At 37.9% G+C, this 20,024-nt stretch overlaps 1 protein-coding gene across 6 annotated transcripts in view; it reads right to left on the reverse strand.

Annotated features, from left to right (window-relative positions):
• Positions 1-20,024, reverse strand: part of LOC131679077 (kinesin-like protein KIF21A) — a 185,485-nt gene that overhangs the window by 136,054 nt on the left and 29,407 nt on the right. For all 6 annotated transcript variants that reach the window (XM_058959636.1, XM_058959633.1, XM_058959635.1 and 3 more), the window contains exon 2: positions 981-1,181. In XM_058959636.1, the coding sequence (XP_058815619.1) occupies positions 981-1,024 (44 nt within the window). In that variant the 5' untranslated portion in view covers positions 1,025-1,181. The remainder of the gene's footprint in view (positions 1-980; positions 1,182-20,024) is intronic.

Consider the following 20,024-nt stretch of genomic DNA (forward strand, 5'->3'; position numbering starts at 1 on the left):
CGCAAACTCAGCTTTCTAACCAACCGAAACCACCGGACTTCAACTGCAGCTGAATTTATTTCTAGGGGTAAAATTCGACTTCGTTGTCATTTAGAAGAATTTAAAAACACCTGGTGACCATTGACGAAAGCATGTTCTAAAAGACGATTTTTAGTGCTCATGTTCGCTAACCCGCAATCAGTGCTCGGAAACAAATGAACCCACTTCACACTTAATTCAGTGTGCTTTTAGCCAACCTGGCGCCCAGAAGACAATATGATTATCTTGATTGATTAACGTTACATAACAATTTATTTTAGCTCGTAATTTAAAAGCTTGCGCAATATGGCATATTTTATAACAATGCGATTGGAATATAGTTAGTAAGACACCAGTATCAAATGAATGTTAATAAATGACATTATGCTTGTAATCACAGTATACCGGTGAACGGTTTCCATTTAGAGCATCCTTTAGGAGCACATAGAATTTGTTTAACGTCATCCCCATCCAAGTCAAGTTTTTAATGCAATGTAATTAAACCTTATCATACACCATGCCTGAAATAAAAACATCATTCCATTCCACCTGCCGTATTTCAAAATCAAAAATCGTGTCTTATAATCGGGAATGTCTGTACGTGAGGGCTCGCCTAGAATGCTCAAGTTCATCGTGCTATTAATTCCGACAATCTCTTACTCACTAAATCACTACGCCACTCGTGGCCAGAAAACGAATGCGGCTACGTGCTCCGGAAGAGGTTACTTTTTCGGGGGAAATTTAAAGAAAAATGCTGGAATACAATTCAAATCATAGAATATGCCTAGCTAATAAAACAATAAAAGATATTATATAACAGATGGGACCGACAGCAATGAATACTAATGTCCACGTTTAATTTGAACGTCGAAGGTAGACACTTTTCTGAATGAATGTATAAAACAAACATAAAACAAGAATGGGACGTAGGGAATAAAAACTGTTAGCGTAAAGACTCTTACCTGACAGCAACCCGTACAGAGGATTCTTTATCGTCGTCTGCCATCTTGCCACTTTTGAAGGTGTTTCCTTCGTGCCTATTCTGTATGGCTGTTGGTTTAGGTCAAATATTTATTCTTTCGGCGTACTTTCCCCGACAAAAGTGAACTGGCAACGATGCGAAGCAAACGATTTGAATATCCTAGCCCGGAAAGTGTCGGATCCTGTTGAAAGAAAACAAAAAGATGCGTGAGTATATGAGGCCATGTTACATTTAGCAGTAGAAATGTTTTGAATTCTTTCTGGTACAATGCCTGATTCGCCGGGCCCAATTATCGTACATTTCACAGTACAAATCATTAATCGAGGAAACATGAAACAATACAGCACGACTGCAATTTTTCACATGTGAAAAAGGCTCCGGCTAAATGGCAATACATTCTCTTTTTGGTAACAGAAACGCCGTTTTGTTAAGCATCAATTACCCTTTCGACGCAAAGTATGTTTTGCCGTACCTACATAGTCAACAACCGAGGACTTACGAGGAAGATACGTGCAAGCTTGACTACCACCCAGGTTGCTGAAGCTTCATTGGTTTTGAACTCTTTCGACCGTATCGAATCACTGTAGTTGTTCACCACGATTGTGTTTTGGTCTATTCGATTATTTGTACTTGTGTTATTGCAAAATGCGTGTAAACACGAAAGGATTTGGGTCGGTCCACCCCTGATTTATAGTAAGTATCTTCAATCCTGTTCTCTATTTTGTGTTTTCGTAGTGTCTTAGTTGGGAAAGTTTTCCGTTTTAATTACACACGCTTGTACGCGCGTTAGTACAGAAATATTACTATCGACAAAGGAAAATATAACACACATACGAAAATAAAGAACAAATAGTGCTAGGTAAAACATCAGTCTTACATCGCCGATTTCGAGCAGCATACTCCACAATCCAATGTTGAACATTCTACAACAAAGAATATCCGTGTTATGATATATTTTTTTCCATTCGATTTTCGACTTTTTACAAAATGAGTTGAAAAAATGTTCTTCAATTTAGAAACATGAAATCAAAATAAAAGCGTTTGATTCTCTCATCCCACGATAGTTCAGCAAGTAGCTAAATGTTGTACTGCACAGGTATTCATTTCTAGTTAATTATCCAACTTCGCACGAATGATTATTTAAATCTAATAAAATCATTGCAGCTCCTTGAAAAAAGTGTACTTGTTGAAGCCTACGCATTGCATATTTTCTTCGCACAGCAGATAAACCTACTTCGAAACGTTCATCAATATGCATATTGCCTGCATAATTAAATTGATCAACAACTGATCGTGCGTTGAATTTTCTTCAACCACACGTAGCTCTACTTTTGCAGGTTTAAGCGCCGGACTACTCCAGCCAAAAACATCGATCGGCCGCCTACATTGCAACTGACTGATGAGTCTACTAGTGTGCGGTTTTTGTGAAGGTTTCGTTTTTATGAACACAGGTCACGCAGCAAAGCAGCTCTTGTAAATAGTGTGCCATCAATTCGTGATTAGTGTCAACGAGATTAGTTTAAGCGTAGCACCTCATCTTTTATGGGTGATGCTCAGCTCGATCTTCCTCTCAACAAGGTAATCTCTAATCGCCAATAAATCACCCGTTGGATGGTTTTTAGTTATAGCCAGAAGGTCGTTCCCAAATCGCGATCGTTGGTTCATAGATTTTTAAGTAATTTGGGCGAATGAATGAATCATTGCCATTTAAGTGATTCTAAATAAAATCATATTACAGCTCGAACCAGTAGTCGAAGAATTGCAACCTTAGCGGTAAGCTAAATATCACCTATTTGATAGGTATTATGGTAATTAATTAGTGTTTGCTAAGCTCTTGATAGTTCGTTTAATATTCAGAGATCTCCGCGATTTTTACAATCCAGCTTTAGCAAAATGCTGACTACGTACACGTAATATAATTGTTTGACAAATGTGAATATGGCGTAGTGGTGATGGAAAACTACGTAATAAGTGGGTAACGATTGAAAAACAAAAAAATTATGAATAAATATATAATAATGAAATTCTTTCGTTCAATTTCAACTGCGCAATCGTGTGCAACACTAACTGAGGTGAGCTCCACTGCGTACAAGCTCTTGTTAAACAAGATTAACACTTACACCGGATTAAATATTTGTTAAGATTCAGCAAGATTTATTCCAGCAGACGGCTACTTGCAAGAATATGAAATTAAAGTTAATGGAAGAGGTGAACATATAATTCTATTCTATTCTAACTCTTACACAGCCAGTATTGAAAAGCATCCTGGAAAACACTGCAATTATTCTGAAGCGTTTTTCTTGTCAACATTAATGTTTGAAGCCAGGTCTACTGTGCAGAGTTGGGTTTGAAGATGTTTCAAAATTAGACGGCAATTAAATTATTCATTAATTGAATAATTTAGTTAACGATTTGTTTTGAATCTTAAAGGCGGAAGAAACGAGGACAACCGTACCGACCGTTTAATTTAAAGGGGATATAATAAATCGTTGGGAGTGACTGGGCTAAGAAGGTTAATGTTACTCCTTTGGTCCTATGTGATGGGGCAGAGGTATTTACACCTTGCCCTGGCTAATAAGTCTAGGTTATAGTGCCTCTATTCGCTCTAAACGTAATCTGATTTTCGTATCTATTTGATTAGGCAGATTATTTGTATAATATACATTCAAGAGCATCTAACTATTTATACTTATTCGACATTCTGCTGGACGAGATACGATGGTAAGAACTGCGGGGTCTATTTCACGACATGTTTGACACCTACGATCTAATGAAAGAGGTGAACATATAAACAGCGAATTCATCTTTATTCCGTTGTACATTTCCGTGATAATAACTTTTGCTTTGTTCTATACTTCATTCTTTATTGGGGCAGGGAAAAACCCTCTTGAGGTTGAGATGCGAAATGGGCGCAAAACCTCATCGTCTTTTCGTTCCAACAGATATGACACAATTCAAATGATACATTATTACTTAAAGCTATATAAATGACATCATAAAATAACACATCTTATCTAATACTAATAGGTTTGCGGGAAACGTGGGATAAGTTAAAATCAAAGGACGAGTAACATTGGTTAAAAATTTTGCACAAGCAAATAATTCATTTATTTTATTTTTGACGTGAGTGCCAATCAATACCTCATTTAATACTTTTTTATGGTATATACATATATAGGGATATCCAACAGGGAAAACAGATCAAAATGGTGAGTGAAGCAAAAGTATTCATGTGAAAAAAAAAATTCGCCAGAGGCAAGATCCGAACCTGCAACCTTTGAGACTCCGGCCCAATGAACAAACCCTTATGCTATCTATGGCATATGATAACGTCCCAGAAAGAACATATGATAATCGCATTGGCAACAGTGATCCCACCTCTGGGGGAATTTTTTCATATAATTGCTTTCGCTTCACTCACTATTTCGATCTATTTCCCCCGTTGGATACCACAAAAAATACACAGGCTCACCATTAATTCGTTGCAGAGGCGACGCGTCGGTACGTTCAACTGTTGATTGAACAGGTAAGCAATATCTGACCCGAAACCCATTTTAAAATAAATAAACAGTAGCAGCAGGCAAATTAATTTAAATGAAAGTAATATTCTTCAAACCTTTAAGTTAAACAATTTGATCCGAACAATGAATCAACCTAGCATACCAAGCGTATAAATTTCAAAAAAATTCTTGAGACAATCCATACAATTTCTTCGGAGCTTCTTCCTTGTCTACAACATTTCTGTCTTCTTATAACCGTTTCAACCTCAAACATGCACACATCTCGTACTCTCATCGCATGCTCTGGATAGTGCAGCTGCATGAGCGACGGCTGGAACAGCAGCGTGAGTGTCATGAGCGACGGGTTTTTCCATTTCCTTTTGCACCGGTTCAATTCAAATATTGAACCAGCGTGCATTGGTGCGATGCTCATATGGGCGTTAGAGTTGTGTTTAAACGAGAGCGATTTATAATTTTCGAGTGCTAATCGTACGTTCATAACAATCAGTCGAGCCCTTTTTTGTATTGGGTAGCCCAAAGATTTTAGGCGCGGTTCAACGCTTTTAAAGAACCGTTTACTTATGCTTCAAAGAAATTGTTTGATCTTTGCATTAACATGTTGAAAACTTGTCTACTGAGAGTGTAAAATGGACGTAAACTCAAACTAGGGATTGTTCGAATGATCTCGCGTTCTATTGTAATAATGAACGGGTTGATGTTAAATATCTCATGCCTACGATATTCTACGAGAAAAATATTTTTTTCTGGATTTAATGAATTGCATGAGGAACATTCAAATTTCTATCCCATTTGGAAGACCGATTGACAAATATATCAATCTTTCTTATATAGAAGGACGATTATTTCTTGGTGTGTAGAACATAAGATTCTACATTTTAAGTTAATTCATATAAGCTTTCAGTGACAGAGTTATAAATATTCGAATTTGTTGATTAAGAATTGATCATATTCAACCGCATTTATTTTCAATATTTAGTGACGCAACTGAAAACGTCAAACGAACTAACTGCCAATTACTTTAGTGCAGCAACAATTTAAACGTATCAAAGCAGGCCCTGGTAAGCGATGATAATTATTATTTTACTAGCTTTACCAACATTTCAAATTATTTACCTAGATAATTAGTGAATTGAATTATTGTACGATATTCAACTTAATGAATAACATGGAGCTTTGAATGAATATTTTTTCTCTTCACCACGAGTCGCATCAGGTGCATTTTTAACCGTCCAAAAAGAACTTCGATTATTTTTAACTTTGTTCAATGATCCTTTTATACATGTTGACAATTCACTGGTGGGTTTTGACAACAAATTTTGTTTTGCTCAGCACTAGCGAACAGAAAATTCCGTCGACGAACATCTTTCATTGGTCCTATTCGTTAGATGTTGGATGAAATCGAAGATTCTGTGGGACGTCGAACCCACCCGAGTAACGTTAGAAGAGGTAAACGTCTCATGGTGTTGAATTAGAGATAATTGTGATGTTTTGAGGGCCTTTGTGGTATACGTTGACGATGGAACTACGCGTCGCCTCTGGTTCGTTGACTACAAAATTTGTTCTAGCAATGGGTGTATCGAGAAAAGAGGCCTAAGGGGAGCATCCTGCTTCCAGTGTTAATGTTGAGTTGGCTATGGAGGCTAGGGCAGTGCATATTGTTCAAGAGTAAGTTGGTTATAAACATTGCTTATGAGGCGTTGCGCTGATCGCTGAGTGTCTCAAGACTAATCAGGTTGCAACCGTGCTCATAACTCGGAAGATTAATTGGATCTTTCCAAGGCAACTGACGTAGAGGAAAGCGAACAAATTTACGTTGCAATGTCTCAATGCGTTGCACTACGTTGTGGTAAATAGGCGACCAAATGACAGCTGAATACTCTAGTAACGAGCGAACAAGGGTTGTGCACAATGATTTCACGCAACGGATGTTTATGAAGGATTTAGTCATACGGAATATAAAGCTTTTTGGATGTCTTGAAAACGATGAATGATACAATTTACTGGCTATCATGACCCCTCCCCCCCCCCCCCTTTGATGTAGGTTTCCTATTTCAAGTTGGACTCTAGCAGCGAATAATGGGATATGATAGGGTTCCGTTTACGAGTAAAGGTAATATTAGAGCACTTTGATGCGTTCAGCACCATTCTGTCCAGTTGACACCAATCAGCGAAAATATAGAGCTACTGTTTCAGAAACTGGGCATCATTTAGATTATAAATACTTAAGACTAATTTTAAATTATCAGCGTAGGAAAGCTTCAAGTATTTCATAGAAAGATTGACGTCATTGATGTAAATTAGAAATACGAGAGGTCCAAGGTGACATCCTTTTAGCACACCAGAGGTAACGGCAATTGTTTCAGAGATACTAGATCCTATTTTCACTGACATTTCGCGGCCAACGAAATACGAGTTTGGACAGTCGAGGAACATTCCGTGGAAACGGAACGCTTGTGTTCGGCTATAGCAATTTCGTGATTAATTTTATCAAATGCGGCGGACAGATCAGTGTAAATTACACCCGATTGATGTCCTTTCTCCTTCTCTTAGATGATGTAGGGAGTATAACAAACTAGATTGGTGTTTGTTGAACACTTGGGAAAGAACCCTAGTGGTAATCAGCGGATATGTAATGTGAACAGCAACGTAACATGAAATTTACTATTATAATCAACTATTATCAATTTAAATAGCTTAGACGATGCACATAAAGCTGCAATGCCATGATAGTTCGAGATGATACTCCTGTAATACGTAAAGTTTTATGTAATTTTCTATAATATTTAACGATTGTGATTTTGTGTTGATGAGTGTGAACCTCATGCGGTTATTTGTTCTGTATAGTTTTATGTAGTCGTATTGAAGAATTATTCCAATTTAGCATAAAAGTTTACAACAACTCAGGGAAGGCGTAAATAGGCTGTATTGCCAAGAACCCGAATGGACTAAAAAGTCTGTCGCAGCTTTTGCCTCGTTATCAAACAACAACGGAAGAAAACGCGGCAAACGAGCTTACTTACCATACCGTTCAGGCTAGGAGCCTTGTTGTCTCTTGCTGTATGCAGAAGCCGTCTCCACTCCACTCGGTCCATTCCTGCTTGTCGCCAGCCTCGCAGTCTTCGAAGGGTCCGCAGGTCGTCCTCTATCTGGTCGATCCACCGTGCTCACTGTGCGCCCCGTCTTCTTGTTCCTGTAGGGTCGCCCTCAAGATCCATCTTCACCGGGTCGTCGTCCGACATTCTTACGACGTTTCCAGCCCACCGCAAACGTCCCATTTTTGCAGTATGCGCGATGGATGGTTCTTCCAGCAGCTGATGCAACTCATGGTTCAATTGCCTGCGCCACGTTCCGTCTTCCATCTGCACGCCAACATAGATGGTACGCAACAACTTTCGTTCGAAAACTCCAAGAGCGCGTTGGTCCTCCACGAGCATAGTCCAGGTCTTGTGGCCGTAGAGGATCACCGGTCTAATCAGCGTCTTGTAGATAATCAACTTCGTGCGGGGGCGAATTTTGTTCGACCGGAGCGTCCTCCGGCGTCCAAAGTAGGCACGATTTCCCGCCATGATCCGTCTCTGAACGGCAAACAACCATGGCAAACATTTATTCAGTCTATAACTTTGAATTCAAAGCGATGGCATATACGCATTTGTACATCAAACGATTTGTACATCGCTTTAAATTGGGGCGTAGCGAAAAACGCGCTAAAAACTTTAAATGGTAATATTTTCGTCAAACTATTTCTTCGCAAAATCCATCTGAATCTGATTTTGCACCTTATTTGGATAGACCATTTTGACTCACCTACCACAACAAAAATAAAGTCCGAAGTTTCAGCATTTTCGATTTTTGTCCGAACAGTAATATCTACTGAACCAACTACATCCAGTGCTATTGTAGCAATCGAAGAAATGATTAAAAGCAGGCAACAATCTCTAAGCAGTGATGATAGTATGAACGAAAGCGACAATCAAGGGATCGGCTTGAATAAAAGACAATAGTTATTTGGTGACGCTAGAAATGCTCCACCGCCGCCGTACACAATCTCCGCACGTACTGGTGAATTATGCGCGAATAATTAAAATTTTTAAATTAATTAAAATATTTAAAAAAAAACATGCGAGTCCCGTAAGCTCACGCACCGAACCATGTCAAATAAACGAATCAAAATCATTTGCAAACGAATGAAATTTTGCCTCAATCTGCTAAAAAAAAAATCATCTAAAATTTCTTAGACAGCATTTGCATTGATTAGTTAATCGGTTGCTTTGGACGCAGCTCGCCCGGGCTCAGTTCCCAATCCCGCGGAAAAAGAAAGCAAACACGGAACAAAAGAAAATATCTCGATAAACTTATGATCAGTGCGTAGAAGGTAACTCAAAATTAAAGAAAAAATCCGGACAAACCGTTACCCGACAATTACACCAGTTGATAGTAAATAAAAGAGAAAAGTTTTCTTCATTATTGACTGTTGTCAACAGTGTTCGGCAAGTAATGAAATTCCCCTTTAAAGTAGGGGAACTGGGTGGAAGCCCGACACCCTGGGTAAGCCCGACACCCCACGACTTTTCCCAGATATCAAATTTTAAATCATACAATAATGACAGGATATTATTAGTACGATTATTTTTGGCATTTCGATACATATCGATGCCATATGGGTTCATAAACGTCAACAAAATAAACAAAACAAGCGAAAGCAAAGTTGATGCGCTTTTGGATGTTATTTTTAGTTGATACATTTTAAGATTTTAATAACACAAAAGCTTTGAAAATGAACAGTTTTTTTGTCACACATTCTATTCTACTCTCCATATCGTTATTTGTATGTATTGAAGATAAGTTTGAGTATTTCAATATTGTTAATTGAGCATTTAACAAAAATGGGCGCTGTTGGGGCAAGACCGACAGTTTTTGGGTGGGGTAAGACCGACACGGTGTTTAGATAATTGGGTTCGTTTTTGATTCGATACAAACGACTGGGTATATTTGTTGTGTTCAATTATACTATAATTACGTCATGTTAATAATTGAAATACACGGAAACTATGTTTTTTGCATTTATTTATCAGTATTGTCTCAAGCCGACCAAAAAAATTAAAAATTAATTGAATGTGATTCATAATAATATTACAAAAAGAAACGAAAAGTATAATCTAATATGAGATTTTGAAATGATATTGATGAAAAAATTCCATTGACCGTCGGATTGTTGATCAACAATGTTCCGAAAAATCACAACACGAACCGGATAGCTTACTACGAAGCATGCGTCACTTCTAAGTGAATGAGTCCTAGTAACAGCGTATATAATCTGCTTGCAGAACAGCTCTTACTCGTTAGAATGGCTATACAAGTGGCAATAAAGCTCGAAAGAATTACTTGAGAAAACCTGTACCATAATATAAACCATGCGTTAAACATGATTTATTCATAACACCACGCATTCGAATGCTCTTCCTCTTGCTACGCGATGAAACTACAGAAAGTATGCGTTTGCATCACACTTACTCATATACACATAATTGCACGTTATCACACATACACAATACATTTTTAATGGAAAAAATTGGACAAAAAGAAAGTTCAAAAGGGGGTCGCTCTTGCCCCTTTGGGGTGTCGGTCTTACCCGCAGCGTTTTTAAAATGACATTTTTCTCCATTTTTTGGCAACCAATAATTTTTAATGAATTCAATTTTTTGAAACGCTGAAAAAATTATATTTTGTTAAGAACCACCTAAACAAGGATTATGCACAGAATATACAATTTTTGGAACTTTGCGGAATTTTAGAAAAATTATTGCGCTTAAGGTGTCGGACTTGCCCCGCGTTCCCCTAAGTTTATCCTGATATATGTAATATATTTGTTTTGGAATAAGATTTACGTCTACCAGATTACAGATAATATTCGACATTTCCCTTCTTGCTTACGGAATAGAACATGCTTATTTGTTCTTACCTGGGTTGTGAGCGACGAAGATTATATCAATGAAAAAGAAAATCGTAAAATAGATTTATAATATTGATATACTTGCAAGAGAAGCATGATCGCTAGCCATCCTTGCAATGACAGGTCGTTGCTATTGTGCTATCTTATAATAAAGGCCATTGTTCTATTCTATTCTATTCCATTCTATTCTAACCCTTACAAAGCCAGTATTGAAAAGCATCCTGGAAAACACCGCTTTTTAGTTCTTCTTTAGTGTTTTTCTTGTCAACATTAACATTTGAAGCATATGTCGCAAATATTAAAACAGCCAGGCCTACTGTTTAGAGTTGAGTTTAGAGACGTTTCAAAATTATACGGCAATTAATTTAACCATTTAATGAATAACTAACGAATCGTTTTGAATCTTAAAGAAGTAAAAAACGAGGACAATCGTACCGACCGCTTCAGTTGATAGGGGGTTAGGATATATCGTTGGAAGTGACTTGGCTAAGAAGGTTAATGTCACTCCTTTGCTCCTTGGGGATGGGACACCTTACCCTGGCTAAGGAGCCTAAAGGGCGAACACGAAATTATTGCGACACCGAAAATGTCATGCCAATTTTCTTATAATGTTTAAAATCAAACTAAAATTTTAGGGTAGTTTAATACATATATTTAGTTCAAAAATCAAAAGAAAAGTTAATCGATGGAGCCTTGAGTGTAAAATTGAACGCATTTTCGCTTGATGCCCTCCATCAAAGTCTTTACAGTGTCATCCGGTACCAGTTTCTCAGTTTTTTTTTCCCATTTTCTTAACATGTCCTTCACGTTTTTGACTGTCTCCTTGCTCTTCCGAAGTTCCCGCTTCATCATTGCCCAGTACTGCTCCACCGGGCGCAGCTCCGGACAGTTTGGCGGATTCATGTCCTTTGGAACAAAATGGACAGAGTTGGCCTCATACCACTCCAGGACACTTTTAGAATAGTGGCATGATACCAAATCTGGCCAAAATAGCGGAGCTTCGTCGTGCTGCTAAAAGAACGGCAAAAGGCGCTTCTCGAGGCACTCAGATTTGTAGATCTCGCCATTTACTGTGCCCTTTGTTACGAAAGGCTCACTCCTCAGTCCGCAAGAGCAGATGGACTACCAAATGGGATATTTGGAGGCGAACTTCGACATTTTCTTCTTCTTAAATTTGTCGTCCACATAGAACTTGCTCTTGCCGGTGAAAAACTCCAACCCCGGAATTTGCTTAAAATCGCCTTTAATATACGTTTCGTCGTCCATCACACAGCAGCCATATTTTGTCAGCATCTTCTCGTAGAGCTTCCATACCCGAGTTTTAGCCGTCGATTGTTGCCGCTCATCGCGGTTTGGGAAGTTCTGTACCTTGTATGAATGTAGTCCAGCTCTCTTCTTTGCATACTGGACGTAGCTCTGCGACATGCCGATCTTTTTAGCCAAATCACGGCTTGAGACGTTGGGATTTGCTTTAATCATCCGCTTCACCGTTCCCTCCGTCTTTTTGTTCTCCGGTCCCGGTTTTCTTCCAGCTCCTTTGCCGTGGTCCAACGTCAACCGCTCCTGGAACCGCTTCAACACTCTGGAGACGGTTGAATGGTGAATGTTCAACATTTTTCCCAACTGCCGGTGCGACAGGTCAGGAAATTCGAGGTGTTTGGAAAGAATTTGTTCTCTCGACTCGCGTTGGTTCACCTTTATTTTCGTTGAAACGAAAAACACGACTTCGATGAGAAAGTGTGCAAAATTTGGTTGATTTTTACCCAATGGTAAAAAAGTTATGCCCTGTTGAATGTGTCGCAATAATTTCGTGTTCGCCCTTTAGATTAAAGCAGTCATTTGGAAGGGTAAACTGAGTTAGATATGCCACATTACTTGCCTAAAAAATCTGCACAAGATGGCGTTTTCAGAATTTTGAAAGTCTGCTTCGTTTCAGAGATATAGCGAGACACGTGATAAGAACTAGTCTGTGTTTTGCTTTAAATGCTTCGCATGTTCAAGTTGTATTGAAGCTTTAGATGTTTTTTTGTAAAAATGTGTGAGGAACACAATGCCATAAAAAATTTCAAAATAAAAATACATGTTTTGCAAGAAAAAAGCAGTTTTAATTTTAAACTGGACATGTCGCGTATTTGGCTATACTGTAACCAAAAAATACTATTTTTCTGAATTCCAGTGCATCTCACCGATTGTTTCTAGGCCAAATTGAGCGGAAAATATGAACAAAGGTTAATAATTCATGCTTTATTTGTATAGAAAAATTTCCATGCCCAATTATGACACGTCATACATAATTTGTCGTCAATACACACTTATGATACGTGTGAGTGCGACGTATGTTTATATTTTAGTAAAAATTATCAATATAGTCAACCAATTTGCGTAATATTTGAGATATGCATACAGAATAGATAGAAGCATCAATTGTTTTATCTGAATTGATTCTATCATTCATGATATTCAAACTCATACCTTTAAAATCCTTTTTTCTCGAAATGTACTGAATAGCTCTTGTTATACGGCAGCATACAGTGTCAAAATATAAATTTCTTAAATTCTCAAAAATAAAATGCTAGGATACGGCTAGATCGGAGCTTACCGCAAGAAAAAATTACAATCATTATGACACGTACTTCACAGACATTCGTGACATTTTTCTACATCTACCATGTTCGGTGACGTCAACTATGATAATGATGATGAACGTGCATCGACAGGTTGTGAATGAGTAATTATAATTGAAATTCAATTAACGTCTTACCGTACCTGAACTACTACGAGTCGACAACTTTCAGTCAAGAAAACAACATTTATGTAGTTAAATTATTTGTCACACACTTTTACGTGTGGTTACATGACTCTTTATTATGATTAGAAGAGATCGAAATAAATACAATAAGTTTGGATAGAAAACTTTAGAAGATTTTTTCCTTCGGTTTCATTAGAGGCTCTTTTACATTGGTGTATCAGGGTGATTCGTACATTTTTAGGGTATCTTCCTAGGTGGCCGTCAACCGGGGACAATTTTTTTGCCAACATCAGAAGATTGCTCGGAACTTTTTCGTTTAAAGCTGAATCAGAATACTTCCTTCGGTAGGAAGTTGAGTATTTGTCCCACCTGCAGCACACAAATAATCGCAATGCATTTTATGGACAAAAACGAAATTCAGCCCACAGCCCAGCGACACTCTCCTATCAATTAATCTACACCGCTAATAGGTGAGCCAGTTATGACAGTATCAGTTGTGGTTATATAACGAAAATTAAAACGCAAATAATTCTTTAGCAGAACTAAAAGATGTTTTCATTGATAGATCCTTTCAAATGAATTGATTGAGTTTGGGTAAACCAATAACAGCCACAGCTCGCTTATTTTCTTCATCATGCGCACCAATTCGTTATGATTGGATTATCTATTATCCATTTATCTAATTATCTATTATCCATTTATCTAACTTTTATCATCTATTGATATTCTAACGACCACACATTTCAACGCGAATTAGCTTATTTATTCTCTATAAGACCCATTATTTGGCTCTCGTTTCAAAGCTTCCGTCATACAAAGAAACTTGATGTAAAAATTAACACGACTACTAAATGTAACTTTTCATTCATCTAAATTATCGGCAACTTACGACAGCGTAGCTGCTCCACCGACGCAAACAATCAACGAGTCTCCAATCGCAGCAGGAAACCCCATTCGTTCACGGTTGACCGATATACACACACGCGGGTTTATTTAGCTACATACTTCAGAGTTGAGCAGAAAGCAGCTTTTTTTTAAAACATTCCATAAAAGCAACCCTCTCGACGGTCCTCTAGTCAGTAGCACAGCGCTTCAAAATCTGCTGGGATACCGCCTACGACGACACTTCGTCACGGTGCTCTGACCGCTGCGCACTCCCTTTGCACCAAACTGTCACATTCACAGTTGTACGGTTTGAATTAGAAATCAAACACTCGAGTGTGAAGATATACTCTTGAAGATAACGAGCAGAAAATAGGTTTAGGTGCGATTGAGGTAATGTGGGTAACAGTTCTTCTACTGAGCACTGGGCAGTTTTCTCTAATCAGAGTTTTAACCTTATTTCTACAATAGCTACTAAAACCCAACACTATCGATTTTCATTTCCACTGAATACTATTAATTAAAAAAATTAATTACACTTATGAAAAATAAAACCAGGCTCATATAGTATTTTAGTAAAACATAACAACCATTGGGTCAATCTTAAACTGTAGTGTAAAACTATTTATGTTACGACGTTATTTACGTTTCCCCAAACTCCTCCGCTGTCTTGGTGATAGCCAAGACTGATCGATGGTTCCAGTTCACAGTTGTTAATGATGGCATTATGTACTTTTGGTTTGTCGATACCAAGCCTTGCTATTTTCACAGAACATCAAACGATATGTGACAACTGATAAAGCGGTAAAAACAATGGTGCGTGCTTGAATTTTACGAATCTAGCATACTGAACAGAGAATTACAATCTGCTCATGCGTGAATTATAATAAGAAAATGAGTTACGGAATGGTAACAAAGAAGTTCAGCCAGCAGTTAGACAAGAGTGACCAGATTTCAAACCGTTTCTTAAAAGAAAACTCTGAGACACTACTAAATATTTAACCAGAATGTTTACACTGGTTTTACTAGTTTTTTCGTCAGCCAATTGGCATGGCAGTGGTCCACTAGGAGGTTCAAAACAGTCTATTATCTTTCTCCGGCCAAAACCAACCTAGAGGCCGTCTGGCATCAGGCGGATTGAGGTAACTCATCAGTAGCACCCTGGTTTACGGAGCCATCACCGAAGACACCGAGGTAGTTCTAATTCTAGGGCATTTCGTCGTAGAGTTAAGACAACCGAATCGATCAAATGGGCGCTTGAATGTTTTGCTCCATTTAAGTCTACAGGAAATATGTATAAAGCACAAGATTCGCTCTTGGGCTGAAGCCGAACATGTTAACCATTGGCATTGCGTGCAAACAAAAGGTTTTCTGTCGAATCATCGCCGTCGAAAAGTTAGTGTTGGCGCCCTCTATGCGGTAACATGTGGAATTAAAATGTTCTAACTAAAACATGACTCATATTATTTGCTATAGATCTTCATAACGTGCTATTAAGCTAATTCTAATCATTATTTTATAAAAATGTTTTATTCGTGAGTACTGATACACAACCATGCACTGCCAGGCCTTATGCAAAACTGACTCAGACATCACTTCGTTAAAAGTTCAACTTCTGTTAACAAAACCAGATTGACTAGCAGTCTTCGACAAAGTGATAGACAATTAAACTATCTGTCTTATTTTCACTTACAGTGATAATACGATGCATACTAGCGGTAAAAATGCGAGCTAGTGGATTCACTCCATGCAAATTTTCGAAAAATCCCACACAAACTTCAGGCACGTTGGTCGGGTAGCTAGATTCGTCCGATTTGGAGCAAGTACTCCTGGTGGGACCAGAAATCGACTCAGGGGTGGACCGATAGGGTTTTTTTTTCTTGTCACTCTAGTGCTGAGAATTATTTTTTGTGATCTTTGTGACTACGATTACTACGATTACGGAACCTCATATCATTTGATATGTAACTGCCCTGCAGTCATGCAATTGCGTATCCGGATTTTTGGTTTTCCATCAATAGATGAAACTATGTACGGGGAGCTAAAACTCAAGAATATGTTATTGTTGCTAGCCCAAATGTGGTAAAAAAGCTATAGGATATATCAGAAGGATTTATTATTCCTTCGGAAGTGAAGAATTCCGGCTGTTTTGTGTTGTGATTGTATTTGTTGTCATTTTCCATTTCTCTGCCTTTTCTTTTATCTCCCTTGTGCTTCCCACAAGAAAAGTGATGAGACGACATGGCAAGACACAAATCTCCGACTAACATGGGAAACGTGTCTATCGAGCCAATATAGTCTAATTCTTGTTAGACCAATATGACTACAGATTTCAAATAATTTCTTAAAAGAAAATTCTGAGACACTATTTTTGCACTGTTGGTCATAAATTAATCAAGAAAAAAAATATTTCGCCAAATTTGAGCGCAATTGGACCATATTTACACGTACCATAGAGCAATTAAAGTTTTATATTTGAAATCCATGTATTTTTATACGCTTTTTCATGAAATTGAAAAATTTGATTCAAAATATTCGAGGAATTTTTAAATTTGGTAGAGTTTGAGCAGATGATGTAAGGAAACAAACGTATTGTTTTTCGGATTTTTAGAAAAAAAAAGATTTTTTTAGTAGTTAGTGCATCAGAATCTGACACTACATTAGTAACATAATTAAGCTAGTTGTGTTTCTGTGCAAACCCATAGTATTGCATGATGTCCCGCAAGAAAAGGATTTCTGATTAAAGGGGCGTCTGGTGTAAAATGCTCAAACAGAAAGTAATCTTGTTTTACGATTTTGAAGCCAAGGCAAAAATGGATCTTTTGTATAATATTGAGACCTAATCAGCGTGTACGAAAAAAAAAATTTTAGTCACATACGAGCGTTCCAAGAGTAGACGTCCAACCAGTTCCACGTCGAGGAGAGCCGCGGCGAACACGATAGCTCTAGATAAAATTGTCTGACACAGGAAATTCAATAAGATTTGTAAAGCTTGAATCAAACAAAAGAATAGAAAAAGTTCGAGTTTCGGAAAATGGTGTCATGGAAACCGAAAATCTCATATTTTGCTGTAAAATTTGCTCACTGTTCTTCAAAATAAGGGATCATCCATAAATGACGTAGCATTATATGGGGGAGGGAGGAGTTTTGCATTTTGTGATGATGTGAGACGACAGGGGGGGGGGGGGGGGGGTAGGGGGTCATGCCACGCTACGTAGCTTTTTTAAAGGGGAATAACTAACATCGTTTTTTTTTAATTTTACGGTTCAAGGGGGGGGGGAGAATTACTGTCAAGCTACGTAATTACCAGAGGGGGGTATTTAGAGGTTTGTGACGAAATGCTACGATGGGGGATGGGGGTGTTAAAAATCACTCAAAAAATGCTACGTCATTTATGGATCGTCCATAATACGATGAAAAAAGTTGTTATTCAGTTTTCTGTAGTTTATTGACAGGCTACACATATTGCTCATTCTCATAAAAAATCAAGCCAATCCGTTGATTAGTTTTTACGCCACCGCACAGTGGCACCTGTTCATACATAGTTGTGACAAAATTATAAAAATTGGTCTATGTGGCTAAAACTTGGGGTTTAAACTAATTCTGGGTCGCTGAATCCATTTCTGCTATCAGTTTTGATATTCCATATTTCATTTTTCCGGCTGCTTTTACATAAATCTCCAATGAATGCGTTGGTCGCTAAACGGTTAATATAAACATTGATCATAGTAGTCAATATCATCGGATAGCAGAAATGGATGACAAAACTAGTAAAAATCATTATTTTTTCAGTAATATGATGTTGTTTAGGCAATTGATTTGTAAGGAGATTTATGAGCTACAGGGCGTCTCCATATAGGTATTTTCAAAAACATAGATATACCAACTTCGGCGCAAAAATGCGCAAGGTGAGCCCTATATATCTTGAAAGTACACAAAATTTTGAGTCAGATTCATGATAAGTGACCCATTAGAGACCATCTCAAAAATTGGAAGACGTATAAAGATAAATTACTGATGATGAATGAATGATGAATGATGATGATATGAAACTTTTGACGTAGGACTACGTCTTTGTTTTCGATATGGGGGTGCACTCTGCAAATTCTACAAAAATGGTATGTAACGAAAAGTGGTCCAATTTTAAACGCATATAATTCAGCCATCTCACGATAAATTTTCAAAGTTTTTGCGCAAATCGCCCCGAAATACTTCTAAGAATAGATTCCAATAGATAAACCCAAAGATTTTTGATATCATAGCATTAAAAAATTAAATAATATACAACCTTGTCAAAATATCGCGCATTAACACACAGAAGATAGCGCTTCCCAAGCCCTGTACGACGGAATGGTGTACCTAGCGCGCAACGCTTCTATGAATGACGTCATCATCGACTATTTAAAGAACGGACTTCGCCAGACACGCTCAGTTCCCTGTTGAACGGCTGGCGAAGCAGATCACTGCGCTGTGTTTTTTACAGCCAGTGTAGCTGAGCTAGAAGTCCGTTACACTGTGGAGGGGCGCTACCCTGTGTCGTCCAACAGGCGACCGCTCCGACTGCTTCCTAAATGCCGTTGTAATGTTGCCAGTAAATTTTTGGTTTAACTAGCACATGTATTTGCTATTTTCGATTGAAATTAAGTAATGTAGTGGTAGTAATAAGCTTCCCATTTTGGTTTAAACGCAAGGACAGTTTTTAAAACAGGATTTGATTAATTAGTTTAGCTCATCTACGCAATTTTATCAATTCTGTAATTTAAAAGGGATTTTACGGAACTTGGTGAATTTGGCCCCACTTGCAACTGGTATAATCAACCTGCACAAAGTGTTGCATAACGCAGGGCTGTTTTTTGGAACGAAATGTGTTATCATTCAGCCCTTCGCTATGAAAAATCACGATATTATGACAGATGGGCTAAGCGCGGCCATTCCTTTCAATCGGGAATGGCCGCGTTGAATTTTGGTGAAATGCACTAATAGTGTCGCGGTGGTACTAGTTGTCTCTTTCTCTCTACCCATCATCATCAGCATTGACTCATTTTGCATTGTACGCTTGGGTTCAATGTATGGGTCGAATGTGTTGGTAGATAGGGGAACTGGCGGTAAAATGAACACGTTAAGCAAAGTCATCATTTTCTAACTAATAAGTGAATGAGATATTACAATCACCTTATGTTTCTTGTTAGACATGTTTTGTACATATCTGGTAAAAATACTTCGTCATAAACACATTTTTTCAAACATGATTCTTGATTTCTAAACATGTCCAAAAATGAGACATGTTCATAGCGAGTGGGTAAAATGAACATGTGGCGGTGGTAAAATGAACAGCTTCTGGTGACCTGCAAAATATCCTGTATGTATGCAATGCACAGCGTTGAAAAGCATTTTCCGATCAATGCTAATATCCCAACAAATCATGAGCTTTGCATACACACAGGGCATTTTGCAGGCAAAAAAAATTGTCACGGAAGAATTGAATTTTCATGACGTAATATTAACCATTTTACAATCCTGTGGCATCGAAACACATCTACAAACTTGGGGTTATCCATGGGTGTTTGAACTTTTAGGATCTGTTTGAGAGCAACTAGAAAGCTTGTTCTATACATGAGATGTGATTATATTGTCTAAAATTTGATTTTTCTTCACCGGTCCGGGTGTTTTTCCCACACACTAAGTACTAAGAAAATAAATATTTTACATTAAGTAGTATAGTCCTACGTCTACAGTTCGTGCAACCCCATAGGGCTGCCCCTTGTAGTTTTTAATTGGATTTTTTTAATGCAGAACAAACGTGAATCAGTTTTGCACAAAAATCTCCCACCTATAGTTTAGCATATTCATTCTTCTTTTCAATGAACTTCAAATTGCTTCAATCAGCTGTGTAGTTCTTGAGATATCGCCATTTGAAACTCT

This window comes from Topomyia yanbarensis, chromosome 2 (genome assembly GCF_030247195.1).
Source record: "Topomyia yanbarensis strain Yona2022 chromosome 2, ASM3024719v1, whole genome shotgun sequence".
NCBI classification, from domain to species: Eukaryota; Metazoa; Arthropoda; class Insecta; order Diptera; family Culicidae; genus Topomyia; species Topomyia yanbarensis.